The 21,452-nt window shown below is 48.3% G+C and overlaps 1 protein-coding gene across 7 annotated transcripts in view; it reads right to left on the bottom strand.

Moving 5' to 3' along the window:
* lhfpl2b (LHFPL tetraspan subfamily member 2b) overlaps positions 1 to 21,452 on the bottom strand; it is a 272,180-nt gene that overhangs the window by 43,630 nt on the left and 207,098 nt on the right. For all 7 annotated transcript variants that reach the window (XM_072516001.1, XM_072515999.1, XM_072515998.1 and 4 more), the window contains one exon: positions 4,707 to 5,495. In XM_072516001.1, coding sequence (XP_072372102.1) covers positions 4,707 to 5,127 — 421 coding nt within the window. In that variant the 5' untranslated portion in view covers positions 5,128 to 5,495. The remainder of the gene's footprint in view (positions 1 to 4,706; positions 5,496 to 21,452) is intronic.

The raw sequence follows: 21,452 nt of genomic DNA, 5'->3' as shown, positions 1-21,452 counted from the left end.
GTGTGGTACGTAGGTTGCCATGGAGTCAGTTGGTGTGTGGAAACGGCTGAACCTATTTTGGAGAGTGGATCTTGAATCTGGATCTGCAGTTTGGACATTTCCTCTGCACTGTGGTGATGGGAGCATTGTAGCACAGGAAAAGGTATTCTTTTAAGCAAATTTAATGAAAGTAAACGATTTATGTGATTAGACTATCGGGGAAAGATTTGAAGAAACCCCTTTTTAAATTTATATACACATACATATAAACAACACATGCATATGTAAACATATCCATGTTTACTCAGTCTCTGGAGCAGAATGAATTTTCAAGTGTTCAAATGAAGGAGCATAATCTAGTGGTGAACCCTGTAACAAGGAAACAAAACAGGGGCCAGATTTTCATCACGCCAGAAAGCCTCTTTTTGCACATTTTGCCCATCTGCGTTTTACAGAGACAGCTGGTCAGTTCAATCATCAGCTGACCCCACTGATGTGGGACTTTGGTAGACATGGCATGTGAAACCCACAGAGTGCAGATTAGACCTGGTAAGGGCAGGTTTAAACATTGTGGATTTGTTTGGGTGGCACCCCTTTAGAGAGCTTAGGTACCCTGAGACACCTTTGATGGAGGTTCAGGTGGGGAGGGTGCTGGATGTTGATCCAAGTTGGAAAGAAGGCCTGCCTTGGGGCTCCAGTACTGTGTCCAAAAATGTAAAAGGAATAAAATATAGACACCCGTTCAGCCCTCACCCCTCAGCCTGCCACACAATCCCCATGCCCCATTCATTCACCCACCCAAGCCCATAGTTCCTCATGCCCCCATGCCAAGGTATGCCACCCATCCCATGTCATTTTACCGACCCAATGCCAACCTATATTCTCCACCCACCTCAATGATTCTTTATAGCCCCTACGCTAACGTAGTGCCAACTAATCCCAATACATACCTTCCCACCCACTACCATTTGCCCTGACATCTACTATGCCAATTCACACAGTACCCAACATGAGCCGATCTCAGGACTCGTGCAAAGATTAGATAAAATAAAGTTGTACAAAATAAAGTTCTGGGCCTATTCTCTATTGCAGACTTCACTATATTGAAATAAGTGCTCTCATTCATTAAAAAAATTTACTACATTTACATTTCTTCAACTAAATAAAGCTGCATAACAACAAATATTTCACTCAAGTTCTCAGTCCCTTAAAACAAAAGTATTAGAATTCATAATCCCACATCAACAAGTCGATAACCACTTGTAGCTGTCAATCCAACTGTGACATGGCAGACACCCTACTGTGATAAAGGATGATTGTGAAATCAGTCATAATAATAATCTTCTATTGTCACAAGTATGAAGTTACTGTGAAAAGCCCCTCATCGCCACATTCCGGCTTGTTCGGGTAAGCTGGTACGGGAATTGAACCCGCGCTGCTGGCCTTGTTCTGCATCACAAACCAGCTGTCCAGCCCACTGAGCTAAACCAGCCCTCGGTACTAATCCAGTAATGGAAATCCTCAGGCTTATGTCAGCAAACAGTGTCAAATATATTAGACACATCTTCAAAGATTTATAGGACCGGGCTTTTAAATGTCTTGACTGCTCCCTTTGACAGGTGCTTTTAACAGATCCGCTTGATAAGTTCTCCTGGCAGTTTGACAGTTGATTTTGACAGGTCTGTTCCAATGCTTGACAGCACAGGAAAAATACCAGCCTGGTACCTTGGTGCTGCCAGCCTGACACACTGGCAGTGCCCCTGCCAGCTGGCAGTGCCTCCTGGGCACCATGGCAGTCTCAGGTTGGCACCCAAGTGACACTGCCAGGGTTCCAGGCTGGAAGTGCCAGGGTGGCACCAGCAGTTCCAGGGTGCCACCCTGTCAAGAGGCAAGCACCTGGGGGCCTCCGATCCCCTGGGAGACCCCCCACAAGTGCCATTCCATCTGGTCGCAATTTGTGGGTACCAGCTCTGAACAGCGTGCGCCCCTTCAGGCACAAAGCCGCCGGTAGATCGTGCCAGAATGTCCAAGCAGCCATTTTTAATAGTTAGGTTTTCAGAGCGGGGAATTCTTCTGTCTCTGCGTGCTTGACCCAGGAGTGAAGACCTGTGCCAGGGTTGAACTGGCAATGTCACATACAGAAGATGCCATAGCATTTTACAAAACAGCCTGGTATCACTTTCATCACAACAGCAGCTGTGAGTGAGAAATTATGTTTTTGTGATATCGTAATACATTTTAACCGAATTCCATTGTTATTCTGGGTAGCAATATTTGCAAAACCTCTGATGTTAAAGCTACAGCTCTTTAACTTTACCTTTTACAATGTACAAATTGCTAACTGATTCTTTGCTGACCCACCACACTGTTTCTCCGTAGTAAATAACTATTTTGTCCATCTGCTGTTTGTCATGAGCATCTACAAGAGGCAAAGAGTTAACAAGCTACAACTCCATTACTTGAAGGCGATTGATTTAGCTCAGTTAGTGACGGAACGGAAATTCCACTTCAGACTCTGCACATTTGAACTAAGAATGGAAATACTTCTGCTATCTGTAAGTGGCACATTTCAGAGCAATTTTGCACTAAGCTTGCATTCCGAAATAAAAATATTGTTTATCTATGATTAAAAACACCAGGGGGGCAATTTTCCAAACTCTCTCCAAAAGTCAAATTGAGAGTACAATCTATTCCAATGATGTATAACAATACAAATATTTTCTTTCTGTTACAATTTTCTATGAGACTTTAGAGCTTATACAAAATCCAATCATTTCACTGTGGAATAGATCCTTGACCTTTGCAAACTGGCACATCACAGACACAGCAAAGGCCAAAGGTTTTAACCATCCAAAATCAGTATTTTCTAGGCTGAGGAAGAGTATTTTGATGGCCCAGTCTTCACATGGGACTAATGTGACTAATTTCTGGAGCTTGATACCTGCCATTCTATAATAATAATCTTTATTGTCATAAGTAGGCTTACATTAACAGTGCAATGAAGTTACTGTGAAAAGTCTCTAGTCGCCACATTCCGGCGCCTGTTCGGGTACACAGAGGGAGAATTCAGAATGACCAAATTACCTAACAGCACGTCTTTGGGACTTGTGGGAGGAAACCGGATAACCCGGAGGAACCCCACGCAGATATAGGGAGAACGCGCAGAATTCGCACAGGCAGTGACCCAAATCGGGAATTGAACCTGGGACCCTGGTGCTATGAAGCAACAGTGCTAACCACTGTGCTACAGTGAGACAGTTCATTCCGTGTTCCGAGAATAACTCAGCTGATACTGGAAAGCGATACCAGTTTCAAAGTGGACCGATGCAACTGGTTAGATATGTGAATTCCTTACTTTAAAATTCCGCCCTCTCCCACCCAACCATTATTCCCTCAGGAAACGGTTGAATGGTCCCACTCCCTGGTCAACGTGTTCTGACACTACATGTTCCCAGCCTGCTTGATGACTCACTCACTCAGCTAAGAGTTTCCCCTCGTAGTTTGGGAAATATATCCACTTAGTAATCAAGTTGCACAAACACAAGTTCTAACCCTGGTTTGTGGTGAGTTAGCCGTCAGCAGAAACAATGTTGGGTGAGGGGTGGGCAGTACAACTGGCCCTGAATTGTGAAAGAGAAAATCAGCCAGAGTTCACATTGCTGTTCTCCTCCAATCTCTATTGGAAGTGTTCTTGTCAGAATATAAGGTGCAAACTGAGTTTGGCATCAATGAGTGGTCGCCCCTTAGGGGATAACTGTTTGTACTTTCAAGGCTAACGTAACTAATGGCCACCCTGGGATCTCTAGGTCTGCACGACTCGGTACCACATCTGCTCCTGAATTTTATCCATCAAGGAACTCTAATGCTGAACAACTTCAAAAGGGACTAAAAGTTGGCAACTTGACATGGTTAAAATTAAAACAGTCTCTGATTTAAAAAAAAAGTGTTTTAAAAAGCCTGTCTGACAAGATCAAGGGAGGGGCAAGTTTGCACCACACCGATATTGTATGTATTCCTCCTTGGCCGACCTTGAGGGCTCCTCAATCTGATTGTTGAAGAAAAGCTTTTTTTGAATAGCTTTCAAATGTGTGTGGGTGTGGGAGGTGTGGGCCAGACCAGGTGCGGCGAAACCCAATAAAGATGTGAAAATCCACTCAGATTAAAAGTGTATTTTGTAGACTTTAAGGTTTCCTGAGCACTGGAGCGGGGGGTGGAGGGGGGGGGGGGGGGGAACATGCACTCCACTGTCAAATACACTGTCTGCCATGCGGAGGGCCTGTCACTTTGGAAATACATTCGAGACTTTGTGTTTTGAGGTTGTTTTATCTATCAAGGAAGGAACCATGAACAATGCACATTGTATGAGAGGTCAGTTTATCAGTAAAAGGCTGCACTTGAAGGAAAAACCAAGTGTTTGGGAATTGTTGACAACCCTTTTAGTATTTTGCACAAACTTCAGAAAGTTCCAGTTACATACAATCATTCAAATGGCAATTCTGGATTAGAGAAAATCTGGTAGCAATTCACTCCTGACTAGGTTTGCACTGATTCAGCCTTCCAGGTATGTGCCCGACTGTAAATTACTTTCTCTGACTAAGTGACTCAGCAGAGCCAGCAGCAGGATTCTGGTGCTAATTGTCTTAACACAAAAGCCTCACTTCCAGCTTTAAGCTTTGGTAAATCCATCCCTCTGTAAAGAATTCCTAAACACGTCGTGTTAAACCTACCTGCGATTCCCTGCAGTAATCCACAAATGTTAAAAATGCTTTTCTTCAGAATACTCTGCACACACATGGTGAAGACTGACACAAAAGCCACGGCACACAGAATGAGAATTCCCAACGCCAGGAAAATAGCTGTCGCTTGCCAAAATCCACTGGCAATCTCATTGAAGCTCTCAGCATATGGGCCACACAGACTCCCTCGTTTTAAAGTTGGCAGTTTGATGCAGCGGCTGTATATGCCCAATTTTGGGTGGAAAGGATCTTTCCAAGTGCTGGAGCGATTTGAGAGGGCAGGTGAGCTGTCGGTCTTGGGCCTGCCCACCAACCAGTCTGCGCTCATGAAGGCAATCAGTTCGGCGAAGGCCACCACAATACTCAGCAGGGTCCAGAGCATCGAGCGGCAGGTAACAATCACATGACACATGGTTTAAACCAAACTGGTGCAAAACCCTTCTCCTCAGTCCACGCTGAACAAAAGCCAAAGTAGAAATATCTGGGATAAAGATCGTTGAACGGTGTTGTCCTGTGATATTATTTAGACCGAGATGCCACTGGTAAGGTAAATCCTTAGTTCATCACTGAGCAAAATGCCTCTTGAATTGCTTCAACTGTGCTCATCAAACAACTGCCGAGTCTTCTGCTGTCCTGTGAGCCTCGTTTCCTCCGAGCTCACGTTTCAGTTGGTTTGTGTGTCTTTATCAGAGTGCAGCTCAGCACATGACGTTACATTTCACTGGAGGACGTTCCAAGGTCTGCCCACAAATCTTGTTCATATCTATATAAAAGACACACCTACAAGGAAGAGAGAGAGAGTAAATGTTAAATTAGTAGAACGAAGCCCCACAATGAGAGGAAAAGTGACCTCTCTTTAAATACTGAACCATGACACGGTAAAGGCTACTGAGAGACCGGCAAACAAAGTTGGCTGGAAACTTCTAAGACCGAGCTGTCTGTGTTCTATGCTTCCTTTGTTGCTGGGCAACAAGCGATCTCTGCTGTAGTGGAGATAAATAGGTTTCAGAAACTTGATTCAATGAACAGAGTTTCCCTCATTATTCTCAGCACTGCCTCTTTGAGGTAAATAATCAGGGAGAGTACGAATAAATGAGAGTGTTCATTTTATGGATCTACCCACTGTAAACTAAGCTCAAGGACGGAGTCGTGGTCAGCCTTTCGCTCTTGTGATCGCATTCATTGGAAGAGGCTGAAGTTCGTGAAGGAAATTCTCTCCAGGTTTCACTTTGGCCCTGCTTAGAAGAAGGCAAGAATCGCAGGAGTATTCTTTATTCAAAGCACGCCCTCATTTTAGTCAGAAATAATTGGAACCATTTGTTGGCGCTGATTTTCCCCAGCCAGTAATCTTAGTTTACAGGGGAACCCCAGGATCTAGATTCCCTTTTGAGCTGTTGTACAGCTGGCGCCTGTTGCTTGCAATGGAACTGCTCTAGTACGTGGTGGCAACCCTGGGTCACCACACAAAAACCTAAATTTGCAAATCAATACAAGCTGAGGAATAACATCATTTCATTTGGTACATTTCTTTTTACACAAAGTGAGAAAGAATTTAGAATAAGGACTATTCCACATAGTTTATGTTTTCCCTGCAGGAAAGTTGTTATAAAAATATTAATTTTTGCCTATCCTTCCTGGATATATCATCAGAAGCTGGGTTACAGCTTCTTAGGTGTTGCTCATCTTCTGGTATGCCATTCATTCTTCGTACATGCCCCAGTTAGATAGTATCAGTGGGTTATTTGGCCACAAATGGGAATTGCAGCTTAGGTCATTTTCTATGGCTAGTTGCTGGATAATAATCAGAAGAATGAAGCCTGACTGATTTTTTTTCCCCCTCCATAGCTTTGGGAATAGCTCAGTTGAGGACAGCTAACTCAATACAGGATGGAGATTAATCCTGAGGCCTCCTGACACCATGTGCATCTGCCAACAAAGGAGCTCGCCAGACATTCATTTCAAGTTTCATCACAGCAGTAAACACAGAAGAACATTTCAGAAAGGGCTTTTCTAATCATTTCCCTTATATACAACAGTATCAACTCAACACCTCAATGCACTTCCTGTCTAATATTCAGAATGAAGACTATGGCTCACCATCACTTCCTTAAAGGTAACTATAGTTGGGCAACAAACACTATTCTTATTAGTAATGTTCATATCCCAAGAATGGATTTAAAATTTCCCAGTAAACTAATTTTGGAGTGTCATGAATGTACAACATACATTTTTATTATACTTCGACAAGGTTTCTTGATAACTCTGGCACCAAAATGGTTAACTCACAGCAGTAAAGACAGTAAACATTTAACTTTAATGGAACTATTGTTAACTTGACATCAAATATGACCTGATAAGATCTGTTTGACAACTAAACAGAGGAATCCAGTTTATAATTACAAGGCGGAATATCAACATTGACAAGACAAACACTGGAGTCCGAGTTCAAATTTGACTTTGCAGAAGCAATTCATCGTTCTTCTCGTCTCTGCGGCCTCGCAGCATTGATTTTCAAGCTGACAAGGTTATCAGAGTTTTGAGGGAGTGGGGGTGAGTGGGGTTCACAAGGATACATGGGGTTTACCCCTCAACTTAAGACTGCCCTATGTGTAGAACCAAAGCATCAGTGACCAATGTGTGGCGCACCATATCTATGCCACTAACCCCTGTGCATGGGGAAAAACACTTTTTTAAAAAAGGGCAAAATTTAATGCCCTCTTCTGAGGTGAATTTGGAGGCGGGGGCATTTTATTGGGCGTGTGTGAAATTAATGGATGATGTGATGAGCACACCATTGATCATATTAAACCAGCAGCAAGCGGATCAGTCCCCATCCGGGGAGCGTGAAGAATAAACTTTATTCTAGGGGTGGTCCTTCGTTCAAAGAGTTTGATCAAGGGACCAGCTGTGAACCAAACCCCTGCCTTTGCGTCTGACCATTTACCCATCTCCCATGGCCTCCATCCCACATTCACCTCACCCATGGTTTGGCCTCCCTCGTTAACCCTGGGCCTCCAGTGGGTGCATTGCCAGCAGCTTCCAGCACTCTCGCTGGGGCTGGCTGCAGGCGACAGCTACTGACCTCCAATTGGCTGGCAGCTCTCTTGGGGCTGGATTTATGCCCCACTGGGATCTTCGATCCCTGGCAAGCTGTGCCATGGGCCACTTTAGTGCATGGCTTAATATGGCAGGCCTTCCCCAGTGGGGCCCTCACCAGCTCTCTAGCCAGCAGGCAAAACCCCCACAGCCTGCACCTAATACCACCCAAGGCCCCCATAGCCTGCACCAAATACCATCCAAGGGACCACATGGCAAGGGGCAGTAACTCACCGCTTGACTCCCTGAAACCTGTACACCACCGACAAGGCACAAGCCAGGAGCGTGATGGAATACTCTCTATTTGCCTGGATGAGTGCAGCTCCAAAAGCACTGACGAAATTTGACACCATTCAGGACATAGCAGCCCGCTTGATTGAAACCCCATTCACAAACGTTCACTCCCTCCACCACTGATCTACAAGATGCACCTCAGTAACTCACTAAGGCTCCTTAGATAGCACATTCCAAACCCACGACCTCTACCATCTAGAAGACAAAGGCTCCCCAATGGATAAGAACACCGCTACCTGGAAGTCCTCCTCAAAGCTACACGCCACCCCGACTTGGAAGTATATCGCCGTTCCTTCACATGCATTTTGGAAGGGCTAATGCAGGTAGGGAATATACAGTGAATGGTAGAACCCTCAAGAGTATTGAAAGTCAAAGAGATCTAGGAGTACAGATCCACAGGTCATTGAAAGGGGCAACACAGGTGGAGAAGGTAGTCAAGAAGGCATACGGCATGCTTGCCTTCATTGGCCGGGGCATTGAGTATAAGAATTGGCAAGTCATGTTGCAGCTGTATAGAACCTTAGTTAGGCCACACTTGGAGTATAGTGTTCAATTCTGGTCGCCACACTACCAGAAGGATGTGGAGGCTTTAGAGAGGGTGCAGAAGAGATTTACCAGAATGTTGCCTGGTATGGAGGGCATAAGCTATGAGGAGCGATTGAATAAACTCGGTTTGTTCTCACTGGAACGAAGGAGGTTGAGGGGCGACCTGATAGAGGTATACAAAATTATGAGGGGCATAGACAGAGTGGATAGTCAGAGGCTTTTCCCCAGGGTAGAGGGGTCAATTACTAGGGGGCATAGGTTTAAGGTGAGAGGGGCAAGGTTTAGAGTAGATGTACGAGGCAAGTTTTTTACGCAGAGGGTAGTGGGTGCCTGGAACTCGCTACCGGAGGAGGTAGTGGAAGCAGGGACGATAGGGACATTTAAGGGGCATCTTGACAAATATATGAATAGGATGGGAATAGAAGGATACGGACCCAGGAAGTGTAGAAGATTGTAGTTGAGTCGGGCAGTATGGTCGGCACGGGCTTGGAGGGCCGAAGGGCCTGTTCCTGTGCTGTACATTTCTTTGTTCTTTGTTTTGTCACTGGGTCAAAATGCTGGTACTCCCTTCCAAACAACACTGTGGGTGTACCTACACAACATGGACTGCAGCAGTCCAGGAAAGCAACTCACCACCACCTCCTGAAGGACAATTAGACGGACAACAAGTTCTGGCCTTGCCAGTGACACCCACAACCGATGAACAAATAAAAAAATGTGAAGCTCATTCCTGGCTTGATCAGGTTTGAGCCTCCTTGAAGACTTGCCAGAAATAGAAATGTCTCTTCAAAAGGGGAATAACAGTTTGTTGAGCCAGTTACTCTGCATTATCCCTCTGTAGGCTTGCCTATGCCACCCATCATCTGCTTGCCAGTTAAAACAGTGGAAAGAGAAACCAAGAGGTGTGTTAGAGTAGACTGGCTGAGTACCCTCCTCTGCATGTGGAGAATGGGTATCTCCAAGAGCCATGGCTGAGATCAGAAACTTACTGTGTAAGGAAGAGTGGGAAAGACAAAGACTTCTCAATAACTGGAGATTACCTTACAGCATTTAGCTGATCAAATCGAAACATGACACTGTCATGATATTCAGATAAACATCATGGTGCAAACACACATACACACTGATGGACAGATCAACGGACCAATCAATACACACGCAACATCACAGTCAATCACAAGCAAGAGCAGGCACACTATAAAAGGGGGAACACGACACTTCCGATTGATTCCAGCAGGAGACAGCTCAGGGCACAGAGCTCACAGCAAGCCACTCAGACATTCACCATGTGCTGAGTGCCGCTCCAAGATAGTGTTAGGGCTGGGTCCACAGGTTAGAGGGTAATGAACGAACCGCAGTAACCAGTTTACAAATGTCAATACTGTTAGTAATAAAACTGAGTTGTACCTTCCGCAACCGTGTTGGTTCGTCTGTGTAGCAGAGCACCCAACACGACATAGTACCAGAGTGGAACCAAATACCTGTGAGACCTACCTACGCATCCTCAGGAATCCACCATCCTGCGCCATGGACACCATCAGCCCGCCGCAGCCGCTCCAAATCTCTGGAAACCTCGGCGTTAACTGGAAGTTGTTCAAACAGCGCTTCCAGTTCTTCCTAGAAGCCACAGAAAGGAAGAATGCTTCGGACACCAGGAAAATCGCCCTCCTCCTCTCCACGGCAGGGCACCACGCCATCCACATCTACAACTCCCTGGTGTTCGTGGAAGGTGAGGACAAGACGAAGTACAAGACGGTCCTTCTCATCCTCGAGCAACACTTCAGCGACGAGGTAAATGAGAGTTTCGAGAGGTATCTCCTCCAGCAGCGCCTGCAGGGTAAGGATAAGCCTTTTCAATCTTTCCTTACACACCTCCGCATCCTTGCGCAGTCCTGCGGTTACGAGGCCACCTCCGATTCCATGATTCGGGACCAAATAGTTTTTGGGGTCACCTCGGGCGCCCTACGCCAGCAGCTCCTCAAGATAAAAAGTCTCACCCTAGCCACCGCCATCTAAGCCTGCGTCCTCCATGAAAACGCGACCAGCCGCTACTCCCAATTCCGAGCGGCCGAATCGGCACGGCAGGGGTCCTACGCGGCCGAATCGGCAAGGCAGGGGTCCTACGCGGCCGAATCGGCAGGGCAGGGGGCCCACGAGGCCGTGCGGGTCCAGTCCATCGAGTTCCTCCCGGCCCACGGCCCGGACGGGGGCAGCCATTCTGCGCGCTTTTCGCAGCCTCCCGCGCTTCTACGCGCTAAAAGAGACGTCGACACAGAGGGACGTGACGCGCAGGCGCGCTCTACGCAGGACCGAACTGCGCATGTGCGATGGCGCAACGAACGCCATGACATCACGACATGCGGCAACTGTGGTTCCGCACATTTAAAGTGGCAATGTCCAGCAAAGAACCGACAATGCCTCCGCTGTGGCAAGATGGGCCATTGCGCTGCCTGCTGCCGAGCAGCGCAACCTGCCAACGCTCCCCAATTCCGACAGCCTCGCAGGGACGTGCGGACCATTCAGCCTCCATACTCCGAATCATACCCGGACGATATACAGACCGGCGATACAGACGACCGGGAAGCCTTCCGCGTTGCGGTCATCGACAGGAACCGGGGGCGGGATTCTCCACTCACGCGCCGAAGTGGTCGCGCCGTCATGAACGCCGTCGAGGGCCACGACGGCGCGAAACGGCCCCGATCCCGACCGATTCAGGCCCTGACAATGGGCTAGGATCGGGGCCACGTCATCTACACACGCCAGGCCTTGTCGCCCGCGTAAAGGCGGCGGCGCATAGATGACGCGGCCGGCGCCGCATTACTGCCGTCATTCGCGCATGCGTGGTTGCCATCCTCTCTATGTCCGCCCCGCAAGAAGATGGCGGACGGATCTTGCGGAGCCGTGGAAGGAAGGAGGTCCTCCTTCAGAGAGGACGGCCCGACGATCGGTGGGCACCGATCGCGGGCCACCCCACATTTCGTGTACCCCCCGGTGCAGGATCCCCCCTCGCCCCTCCCCGCAGGCCGCCCCCCCAGCGTTCATGCACCGTTCACGACGGCAGTGACCATGTGTGGACGGCGCCGGGGGGAACCCGCCGTTTTGGCCTGGCCACTCGGCTCATCCGGGCCTGAGAATAGTAGGGGTGCCGGAGAATCGCCATTTTGGGTGTCTCCGGCGATTCTTCGGCCTGCGGCCCGCGGAACTCGACCGGGCCGTTCCCGTCGCTTGGGAGAATCGCGGGGGGGCGTCAGACCGACGTCCTGGGAAATTTTGGCGGCCCAGGCGATTCTCCCAACCGGCGCGGGAGTGGAGAATCTCGCCCCGGATGTCTCCAAGCAGGACCCACCAGCCGATGCCTGTGAACAGTGTCAATCCGGGTGATGAATGGTGTGCCACCCTAACGGTCAACCGATCACCAATTACATTCCGTCTGGACACTGGTGCCTCCGCCAACCTGATAGCATGGTCAGCCTTCTATGCTTTGAAGGTCAGACCACGAATTCGGCCATCCCGTTGTAAGATGGTCGACTATAACGGAAACGTTATCCCGGCCATGGGATCCTGCCAGCTCCAGGTGATGCACAATGCGTATAAGGCCACACTGTCCTTCGAGATTGTTGGTTCATCAAAGGACTCCTTGCTAGGCGCACAGGCGTGCAAGGTTCTCCACCTCGTTCAGCGGGTACACGCTCTGTCTCCAGAAGGCACGTCAGACTTCCCGGATGCTGAATTTAGGGCACAGCTCCACTCGCTCCTCGCCCACAACCAGGAGGCATTCGAAGGCATGGGCACACTGCCCTATACCTACAGAATACGGCTCAAACCGGATGCCACCCCGGTCATTCACGCACCTCGTAGAGTCCCAGCACCACTCAAGGGACCGCCTCAAGCAGCAGCTCCAGGATCTCCAGGACCAAGGAGTGCTATCCCGGGTCATGGAGCCCACGCCATGGGTCAGCTCCTTGGTGTGCGTTAAAAAGCTCTCTGGCGAACTCCGGATCTGCATCGACCCAAAAGACCTGAACAACAACATCATGAGGGAACACTACCACATACCCAAATGGGAGAAGATCACGAGCGAAATGGCCCAGGCTAAAATTTTCACAAAGCTTGATGCCTCGAAGGGTTTTTGGCAGATCCAACTGGATCAGTCCAGCCGAAAGCTGTGCACCTTCAACATCCTTTCGGCAGGTTCTGCTATAACAGAATGCCATTTGGCATCATCTCGGCAACCGAGGTATTCCACAGAATCATGGAACAGATGATGGAGGGCATCGAAGGGGTGCGCGTCTATGTACATATGAGAATGTCTAGAACGAGGGTAAGTCCGATCAAGGACAGTAGCGGGAGATTGTGTATTGAGTCTGAAGAGATAGGAGAGGTCTTGAACGAGTACTTTTCTTCTGTATTTACAAATGAGAGGGGCCATATTGTTGGAGAGGACAGTGTGAAACAGATTGGTAAGCTCGAGGAAATACTTGTTAGGAAGGAAGATGTGTTGGACATTTTGAAAAACGTGAGGATAGACAAGTCCCCCGGGCCTGACGGGATATATCCAAGGATTCTATGGGAAGCAAGAGATGAAATTGCAGAGCCGTTGGCAATGATCTTTTCGTCCTCGCTGTCAACAGGGGTGGTACCAGGGGATTGGAGAGTGGCGAATGTCGTGCCCCTGTTCAAAAAAGGGACTAGGGATAACCCTGGGAATTACAGGCCAGTTAGTCTTACTTCGGTGGTAGGCAAAGTAATGGAAAGGGTACTGAAGGATAGGATTTCTGAGCATCTGGAAAGACACTGCTTGATTAGGGATAGTCAGCACGGATTTGTGAGAGGTAGGTCTTGCCTTACAAGTCTTATTGAATTCTTTGAGGAGGTGACCAAGCATGTGGATGAAGGTAAAACAGTGGATGTAGTGTACATGGATTTTAGTAAGGCATTTGATAAGGTTCCCCATTGTAGGCTTATGCAGAAAGTATGGAGGCATGGGATAGTGGGAAATTTGGCCAGTTGGATAACAAACTGGCTAACCGATGGAAGTCAGAGAGTGGTGGTGGATGGCAAATATTCAGCTTGGAGCCCAGTTACCAGTGGTGTACCGCAGGGATCAGTTCTGGGTCCTCTGCTGTTTGTGATTTTCATTAATGACTTGGATGAGGGAGTTGAAGGGTGGGTCTGTAAATTTGCAGACGATACGAAGATTGGTGGAGTTGTGGATAGTGAGGAGGGCTGTTGTCGGCTGCAAAGAGACATAGATAGGATGCAGAGCTGGGCTGAGAAGTGGCAGATGGAGTTGAACCCTGAAAAGTGTGAGGTTGTCCATTTTGGAAGGACAAATATGAATGCTGAATACAGGGTTAACGGTAGAGTTCTTGGCAATGTGGAGGAGCAGAGAGATCTTGGGGTCTATGTTCATACATCTTTGAAAGTTGCCACTCAAGTGGATAGAGCTGTGAAGAAGGCCTATGGTGTGCTAGCGTTCATTAACAGAGGGATTGAATTTAAGAGCCGTGAGGTGATGATGCAGCTGTACAAAACTTTGGTAAGGCCACATTTGGAGTACTGTGTACAGTTCTGGTCGCCTCATTTTAGAATGGATGTGGAAGCTTTGGAAAAGGTGCAAAGGAGATTTACCAGGATGTTGCCTGGAATGGAGAGTAGGTCTTACGAGGAAAGGTTGAGGGTGCTAGGCCTTTTCTCATTAGAACGGAGAAGGATGAGGGGCGACTTGATAGAGGTTTATAAGATGATCAGGGGAATAGATAGAGTAGACAGTCAGAGACTTTTTCCCCGGGTGGAAAAAACCATTACAAGGGGACATAAATTTAAGGTGAATGATGGAAGATATAGGAGGGATATCAGAGGTAGGTTCTTTACCCAGAGAGTAGTGGGGGCATGGAAAGCACTGCCTGTGGAAGTAGTTGAGTCGGAAACATTAGGGATCTTCAAGCAGCTATTGGATAGGTACATGGATTACAGTAGAATGATATAGTGTTGATTAATTTGTTCTTAAGGGCAGCACGGTAGCATTGTGGATAGCACAATTGCTTCACAGCTCCAGGGTCCCAGGTTCGATTCCGGCTTGGGTCACTGTCTGTGCGGAGTCTGCACATCCTCCCCGTGTGTGTGTGGGTTTCCTCCGGGTGCTCCGGTTTCCTCCCACAGTCCAAAAATGTGCAGGTTAGGTGGATTGGCCATGATGGATTGCCCTTGGTGTCCAAAATTGCCCTTAGTGTTGGGTGGAGGTGTTGACCTTGGGTAGGGTGCTCTTTCCAAGAGCCGGTGCCGGCTCAATGGGCCTAATGGCCTCCTTCTGCACTGTAAATTCTATGATAATCTATGATTAATCTAGGACAAAGGTTCGGCACAACATCGTGGGCCGAAGGGCCTGTTCTGTGCTGTATTTTTTTTTTCTATGTTGACGACGTCACCATCTGGTCCACCACACCACAAGAGCACATCAGTCATCTCCAGCGAGTCTTTGCGCGGATACGGGAACACGGCCTGCGCCTCAACCGAGCAAAGTGCTCCTTTGGCCAAACTGAGCTAAAGTTTCTGGGGGACCATATATCCCGGTCGGGAGTGCGTCTGGATGCAGACAAAGTGAGCGCCATTACAGCCATGCCGCAGCCGGCAGACAAGAAAACAGTGCTACGCTTTCTTGGCATGGTCAACTTCCTGGGAAGTTCATTCCCAACCTTGCCTACCACACAACGGCTCTTCGCCACCTAGTTAAGAAGTCCACGGAGTTCCAATGGCTGCCCGCACACCAGAAGGAATGGGAGGAGCTCAAAATTAAGCTCACCACAGCCCCGGTATTGGCGTTCTTCGACACCTCTCGGGATACGAAGATCTCGACTGATGCCAGCCAGTCCGGCATTGGGGCGGTACTCCTGCAATGGAACGACACTGCATCATGGGCCCCGGTCGCCTATGCCTCGCAGATCGAGAAGGAGTGCATGGGTTTGTTGACCGGAATAGATAAGTTCCACGATTACGTATATGGTCTCCCCCAGTTTACCGTGGAAACCGACCATCGTCTCCTGGTCAGCATCATACATAAAGACCTGAACGAGATGACCCTTCGCCTCCAGCGCATCCTGCTCAAGCTCCGGAGGTACGACTTCCAACTGGTCTACACCCCGGGTAAGGACCTCATCATTGTGGATGCCCTACCTAGAGCAGTGAGCACACCGCCCGACTCGGAGGGGTTCGTCTGTCAAGTCGAAGCGCATGTGGCCTTCACATCGGCCAATCTGCCAGCTGATGATTCAAGTCTGGCCCGTATTCGCTGGGAGACTGCGGCTGACCCCCTTCTACAACGTGTGATGTGCCACATGACGGGAGGGTGGCTCAAAGGACAGTGCCCACAATTCTACAATGTCCGGGACGACTTGGCCGTCTTTGACGGTGTCCTCCTAAAGCTGGACCGGATTGTGATTCCACACAGCATGCACAAGCTGGTCCTCGAACAACTGCACGAAAGCCATCTCGGGGTTGAGAAGTGCAGACGGAGGGCCCGAGAAGCTGTATACTAGCCGGGCATCACCGATGACATTGCCAACATGGTGCTCAACTGCCCCGCCTGCCAAAGGTTTCAGCCGGCGCAACCCCCCGAGATGCTTCAGCCCCATGAGTTGGTGACGTCCCCCTGGGCGAAGGTGGGTGTGGACCTCTTTCATGCGCTTGCCGAAGTTCTCTGACGCGTGGCTCTCTGCTCATTCCTGGTTCGCATGCCTGATGGCTCCATTCGCCGGCGCAATCGCCGGGCTCTTCGCCTGCTTCCGCGCTCGCTACATGATCATATGCCGGTGCCACGCCCTCCTGCCGTTCCTGATGGCGAATTCGTGGAGCTTCCTGCCACCATGCCCATTCCTCTGCTTCCTGTGGCCAGGCCCATTCCTCAGCCGGTGGTTCCTGAGCCACCCTTCAGGCGGTCAACCCAAATTCGTCGCCCACCTACTAGGCTGGACTTATGAACCTGTTTGAACATTGGACTCACGAAAGGTTTTATGCCACTATGTTAATAAATTTCTCTTTTGTCGTTACAGGAGTTTGTTTTGATGCTTGATGTTTACACTTGTTTTGTTGATGGTACAACCTCGTTGCTATGTTGCACTTGACACCTTCCTATGTATATAGTTTAGCCTCATGTACATGTTGTAGATATTGCACACACACACATTCAGCTGCACTCAGTACACATCTATATTTATTACAACATAGGCACATATTCTTGTAAAAAAGGGGGGATGTCATGATATTCAGATGAACATCATGGTGCAAACACACATACACACTGATGAACAGATCAACGGACCAATCAATACACATGCAACATCACAGCCAATCACAAGCAAGAGCAGACACACTATAAAAGGAGGAACACGGCACTTCCGATTGATTCCAGCAGGAGACAGCTCAGGGCACAGAGCTCACAGCAAGCCACTCAGGCATTCACCATGTGCTGAGTGCCTCTCCAAAATAGTGTTAGGCTGGGTCCACAGGTTTGAGGGTAATGAACGAACCGCAGTAACCAGTTTACAAATGTCAATACTGTTAGTAATAAAACTGAGTTGTACCTTCCGCAACTGTGTTGGTTCGTCTGTGTAGCAGAGCACCCAACACGACAGACACTTCAACGTTCTTGCAAAATCCCAGGACTAGCTTGGCAATTGTCCCAATTTACAATGAAACTGATCAGATTGAAATACAAACTAGCCTTCCACATATGCAAAGCTGCACAAAGTATAACATTTAAAATTTTACATAAAGATTGCACAATGATGATTCACCAGATGATAACAACGATGGGGGAACTACGAGGGGAGACTTTATATGCTGGGACTATTTCCACTTAAACATATGCTAACACACTTATTTGTAATTATGAAGAGATTTTAATGGAGTGGATAGGGACAGGCCATTTCCACTAGTTGGGTGTCTGTAAGGGGAGTTTTACTTGTAAAATGTTACTGAGGAAAAGGGGAGAATAGTAGAAATTGATTTCCACAAAAGATGGACAATCTCAGCAGGTCTGACAGCTCCTGTGAAGAGAGAAGGGAGCTAACGTTTCGAGTTTGGATGACTCTTTCTCAAAGCCACATCGCATCCCTTAAGGAAAAGAGTAGGTATACATTTAGAGCAAAGGACACAAAGGAGTGTGGTGAAGCGAGCAAGGCTGCAGGATGTTTATAAGGAATATTAATTATATATAATTAACATTGCCTTACCATTCAGAACTAGTGAGATGCCCAGGTTGCTGCATCCTGTTTTCCATTTCAGGAACGGAACCAGCTCCTGGCTGCTTTGTCCGTGCTTATATTGGCACAGTAGGCCGAAGTGGATGCCTGAGGCTCAGGACACTTCAAATTCCACCTGATTCCTACTGACTGCAATTACCTGACACTGTTGCGAATGAAATGAGGGAAATCTGACCTCCCATGGAAGGACATTTTTAATGCTATCAGAAACACAGAATTGGTACAGCACAGGGAGACCATTCAGCCCATCGTTTCTGGACCGGCTCTCCGAATGATCAATTCAATTAGTACCATTCTCCTGCCAGTGCTAACCACTGTGCTACCATGTTGCCCTTTTATCTTCATATCTAAAGTTCCTCAATCCCGGAATCATTCCCAAGAATCTTTTCGGCACTCTTCACATAATTCCTGAAGTGTGGCACCCAGAATGCACACTCTGCACATTCTTCCTTTTCAGATAACTGTCTAATTTCATTTTGAATATTTTGATTGTCCTTGCCTCCACCACACTCAGGCAGTGCATTCCAGGTCCTAACCACTTGCTGCATCCAAACGTTTTCCTTCGTTATTATCGCTTCTATGACCAATTATTTTAAATCCATGCCCACTTGATTTCAATCCTTTCCTGAGTGAGGACAGTTTCTCCCTATCTACCCGTTCAGATCCCTCATGATTTTGAATACCTTTGTCGCATCTCCTCTCAGCCTTCTTTTGTTCGATAAATAAAGTCCAAATTTTTAATAATAATCTTCATTATTGTCACAAGTAGGCTTACATTAACACTGTGAAAATCCCCTAGTTGCCATACTCCGGCACCTTTTCGGGTACACTGAAGGAGAATTCAAAATGTCCAATTCACTTAACAAGCACGTCTTTCGGCGCTTGTGGGAGGAAACCAGAGCGCCCGGAGGAAACCCACGCAGGCACGGGGAGAACGTGCAGACTCCGCACAGACAGTGATCCAAGTGGGAATCGAACCCGGGTCCTTGGCGCTGTGAATCAACAGTGCTAACCACTGTGTCACCATGTCGCCCTTCTTTCTTCATATCTAAAGTTCCTCAACCCTGGAACCATTCCCAAGAATCTTTTCGGCACTCTTCACATAATTCCTAAAGTGTGGCAGCCAGAACTGGACACATTATTCCAGCTGAGGCTGAACATGTGTCTCCTTGCCCTTGCAAGTTAATAGAGGGTCCGATCTTACCAAGAAAAACAGAGTCTGTTCTGGGGGTGAATTGAGGGTTCACACCCAGCACTACAACTGGCAGGAATGACCCCGCTATCAATGCAAAGGTGCCTGGGTGGCACCACCAGTGCCAGGGTGCCACCCTGCCTGGTGGCCAACCACCCAGGGGCCTCCTTTCCCCTGGGAGACCCCCCTTAGGAGTGCCATCCCGCCTGGTCGCCTTTTGTGGGGACCAGTACTGGATGGTGCTCGCTTAAGGTCTCCGAGGCAAAGGGGCTAGATCCAAAGCCTCGGGTAGATCAGCCGAGCTGCCTATCAAAGTGAGACTAGCTACTCTAATATGCAGATTTGCCAAATACTGATCACAATGGACGGTATCCAGGTCACAGCGTCTCGCAAGATCCCATTAGATCTCATGAGACTTGGCGAGTCAGGTAAATCCCGGAAGAGGCTTCTCCCGGTGTCTACTGGTCACGTCACGCCCCGGTTCAGGTGGGACGTGGCCAGTGGATTGCTCCCAGAGCCTAGGATACTGTCTGCTTTATTAACCATTCCCTCAATCTGTCCTGCCCCCTTTAATGGTTTATGCACATATTTACTGTTAGGAAAATAAATAAGCATGTGGATATTGCTCAGCAACTTGGGCCTTGTAAGGCGGAGAAGCTTTTAAGTTCTTGTTTAATTAATGTGTGGGCATTTGGAGACAGGACCGCGGGGAATAAACATCTGCCAGAGGACAGACTGGACAGGATGGGAGCCGCAAAGAGGCAGGCTTCCTAAAGTACATGTTACATAGAACATAGAAAATACAGCACAGAACAGGCCCTTCGGCCCACGATGTTGTGCCGAACCTCTGTCCTAGATTAATCATAGATTATCATTGAATTTACAGTGCAGAAGGAGGCCATTCGGCCCTTTGAGTCTGCACCGGCTCTTGGAAAGAGCACCCTACCCAAACTCAACACCTCCACCCAACACCAAGGGCAATTTTGGACACTAAGGGCAATTTATCATGGCAATTCCACCTAACCTGCACATCTTTGGACTGTGGGAGGAAACCGGAGCACCCGGAGGAAACCCACGCAGGCACGGGGAGGATGTGCAGACTCCGCACAGACAGTGACCCAAGCCGGAATCGAACCTGGGACCCTGGAGCTGTGAAGCAATTGTGCTATCCACAATGCTACCGTGCTGCCCTTAAGAACAAATTAATCTACACTATATCATTTTACCGTAATCCATGTACCTATCCAATAGCTGCTTGAAGGTCCCTAATGTTTCCGCCTCAACTACTTCCACAGGCAGTGCAATCCATGCCCCCACTACTCTCTGGGTAAAGAACCTACCTCTGACATCTCTCCTATATCTTCCACCTTTCACCTTAAATTTATGTCCCCTTGTAATGGTTTGTTCCACCCGGGGAAAAAGTCTCTGACTGTCTACTCTATCTATTCCCCTGATCATCTTATAAACCTCTATCAAATCGCCCCTCATCCTTCTCCGTTCTAATGAGAAAAGGCCTAGCACCCTCAACCTTTCCTCGTAAGACCTACTCTCCATTCCAGGCAACATCCTGGTAAATCTCCTTTGCACCTTTTCCAAAGCTTCCACATCTATTCTAAAATGAGGCGACCAGAACTGTACACAGTACTCCAAATGTGGCCTTACCAAAGTTTTGTACAGCTTCATCATCACCTCACGGCTCTTAAATTCAATCCCTCTGTTAATGAACGCTAGCACACCATAGGCCTTCTTCACAGCTCTATCCACTTGAGTGGCAACTTTCAAAGATGTATGAACATAGACCCCAAGATCTCTCTGCTCCTCCACATTGCCAAGAATTCTACCGTTAACCCTGTATTCCGCATTCATATTTGTCCTTCCAGTCCAGATAATCAGGGAATTGCCTCAGAAAGAATGTTTAAGACGATGGGAGTTAAGTAAACAGAGACCTAGGTATTGGCTAGGATTCTCCGGCCATTGAGATTCTCTTTTCCTGCTGGCAGTGCATACCCACCTGTGCATTTCCCGGCAGCATGGGGGGGGGGGCTTCAATGCGAAATCCCATGAACAAGTGGCGGGAAGAGAGAATCCCGCCGCTGCAAACAATGTGCCACCGAGAAACACGTGGCTGGGGGACCGGAGAATCCCACCCATTGTTCAGAAGAATTCAAAGAAGAGTAAAAATGCGCGGCGGGATTCTCCGAACCCCTGCCGGGTCAGAGAATCGACGGGGACTGGAATGAAACCCGCCCCCGCCGGTTGCCGAATCCTCCGGCACTGGATATTCGGCGGGTCGGGAATCGCGCCGCGACGGTCGGCAGCCCCCCCCCCGGCGATCCTCCGGCCCGCGAT

Source organism: Scyliorhinus torazame, chromosome 9 (genome assembly GCF_047496885.1).
Source record: "Scyliorhinus torazame isolate Kashiwa2021f chromosome 9, sScyTor2.1, whole genome shotgun sequence".
Lineage (NCBI taxonomy): Eukaryota > Metazoa > Chordata > Chondrichthyes > Carcharhiniformes > Scyliorhinidae > Scyliorhinus > Scyliorhinus torazame.
Note: the sequence above shows the minus strand (reverse complement) of the source record. Positions and strands in the feature narration are given on the sequence as shown.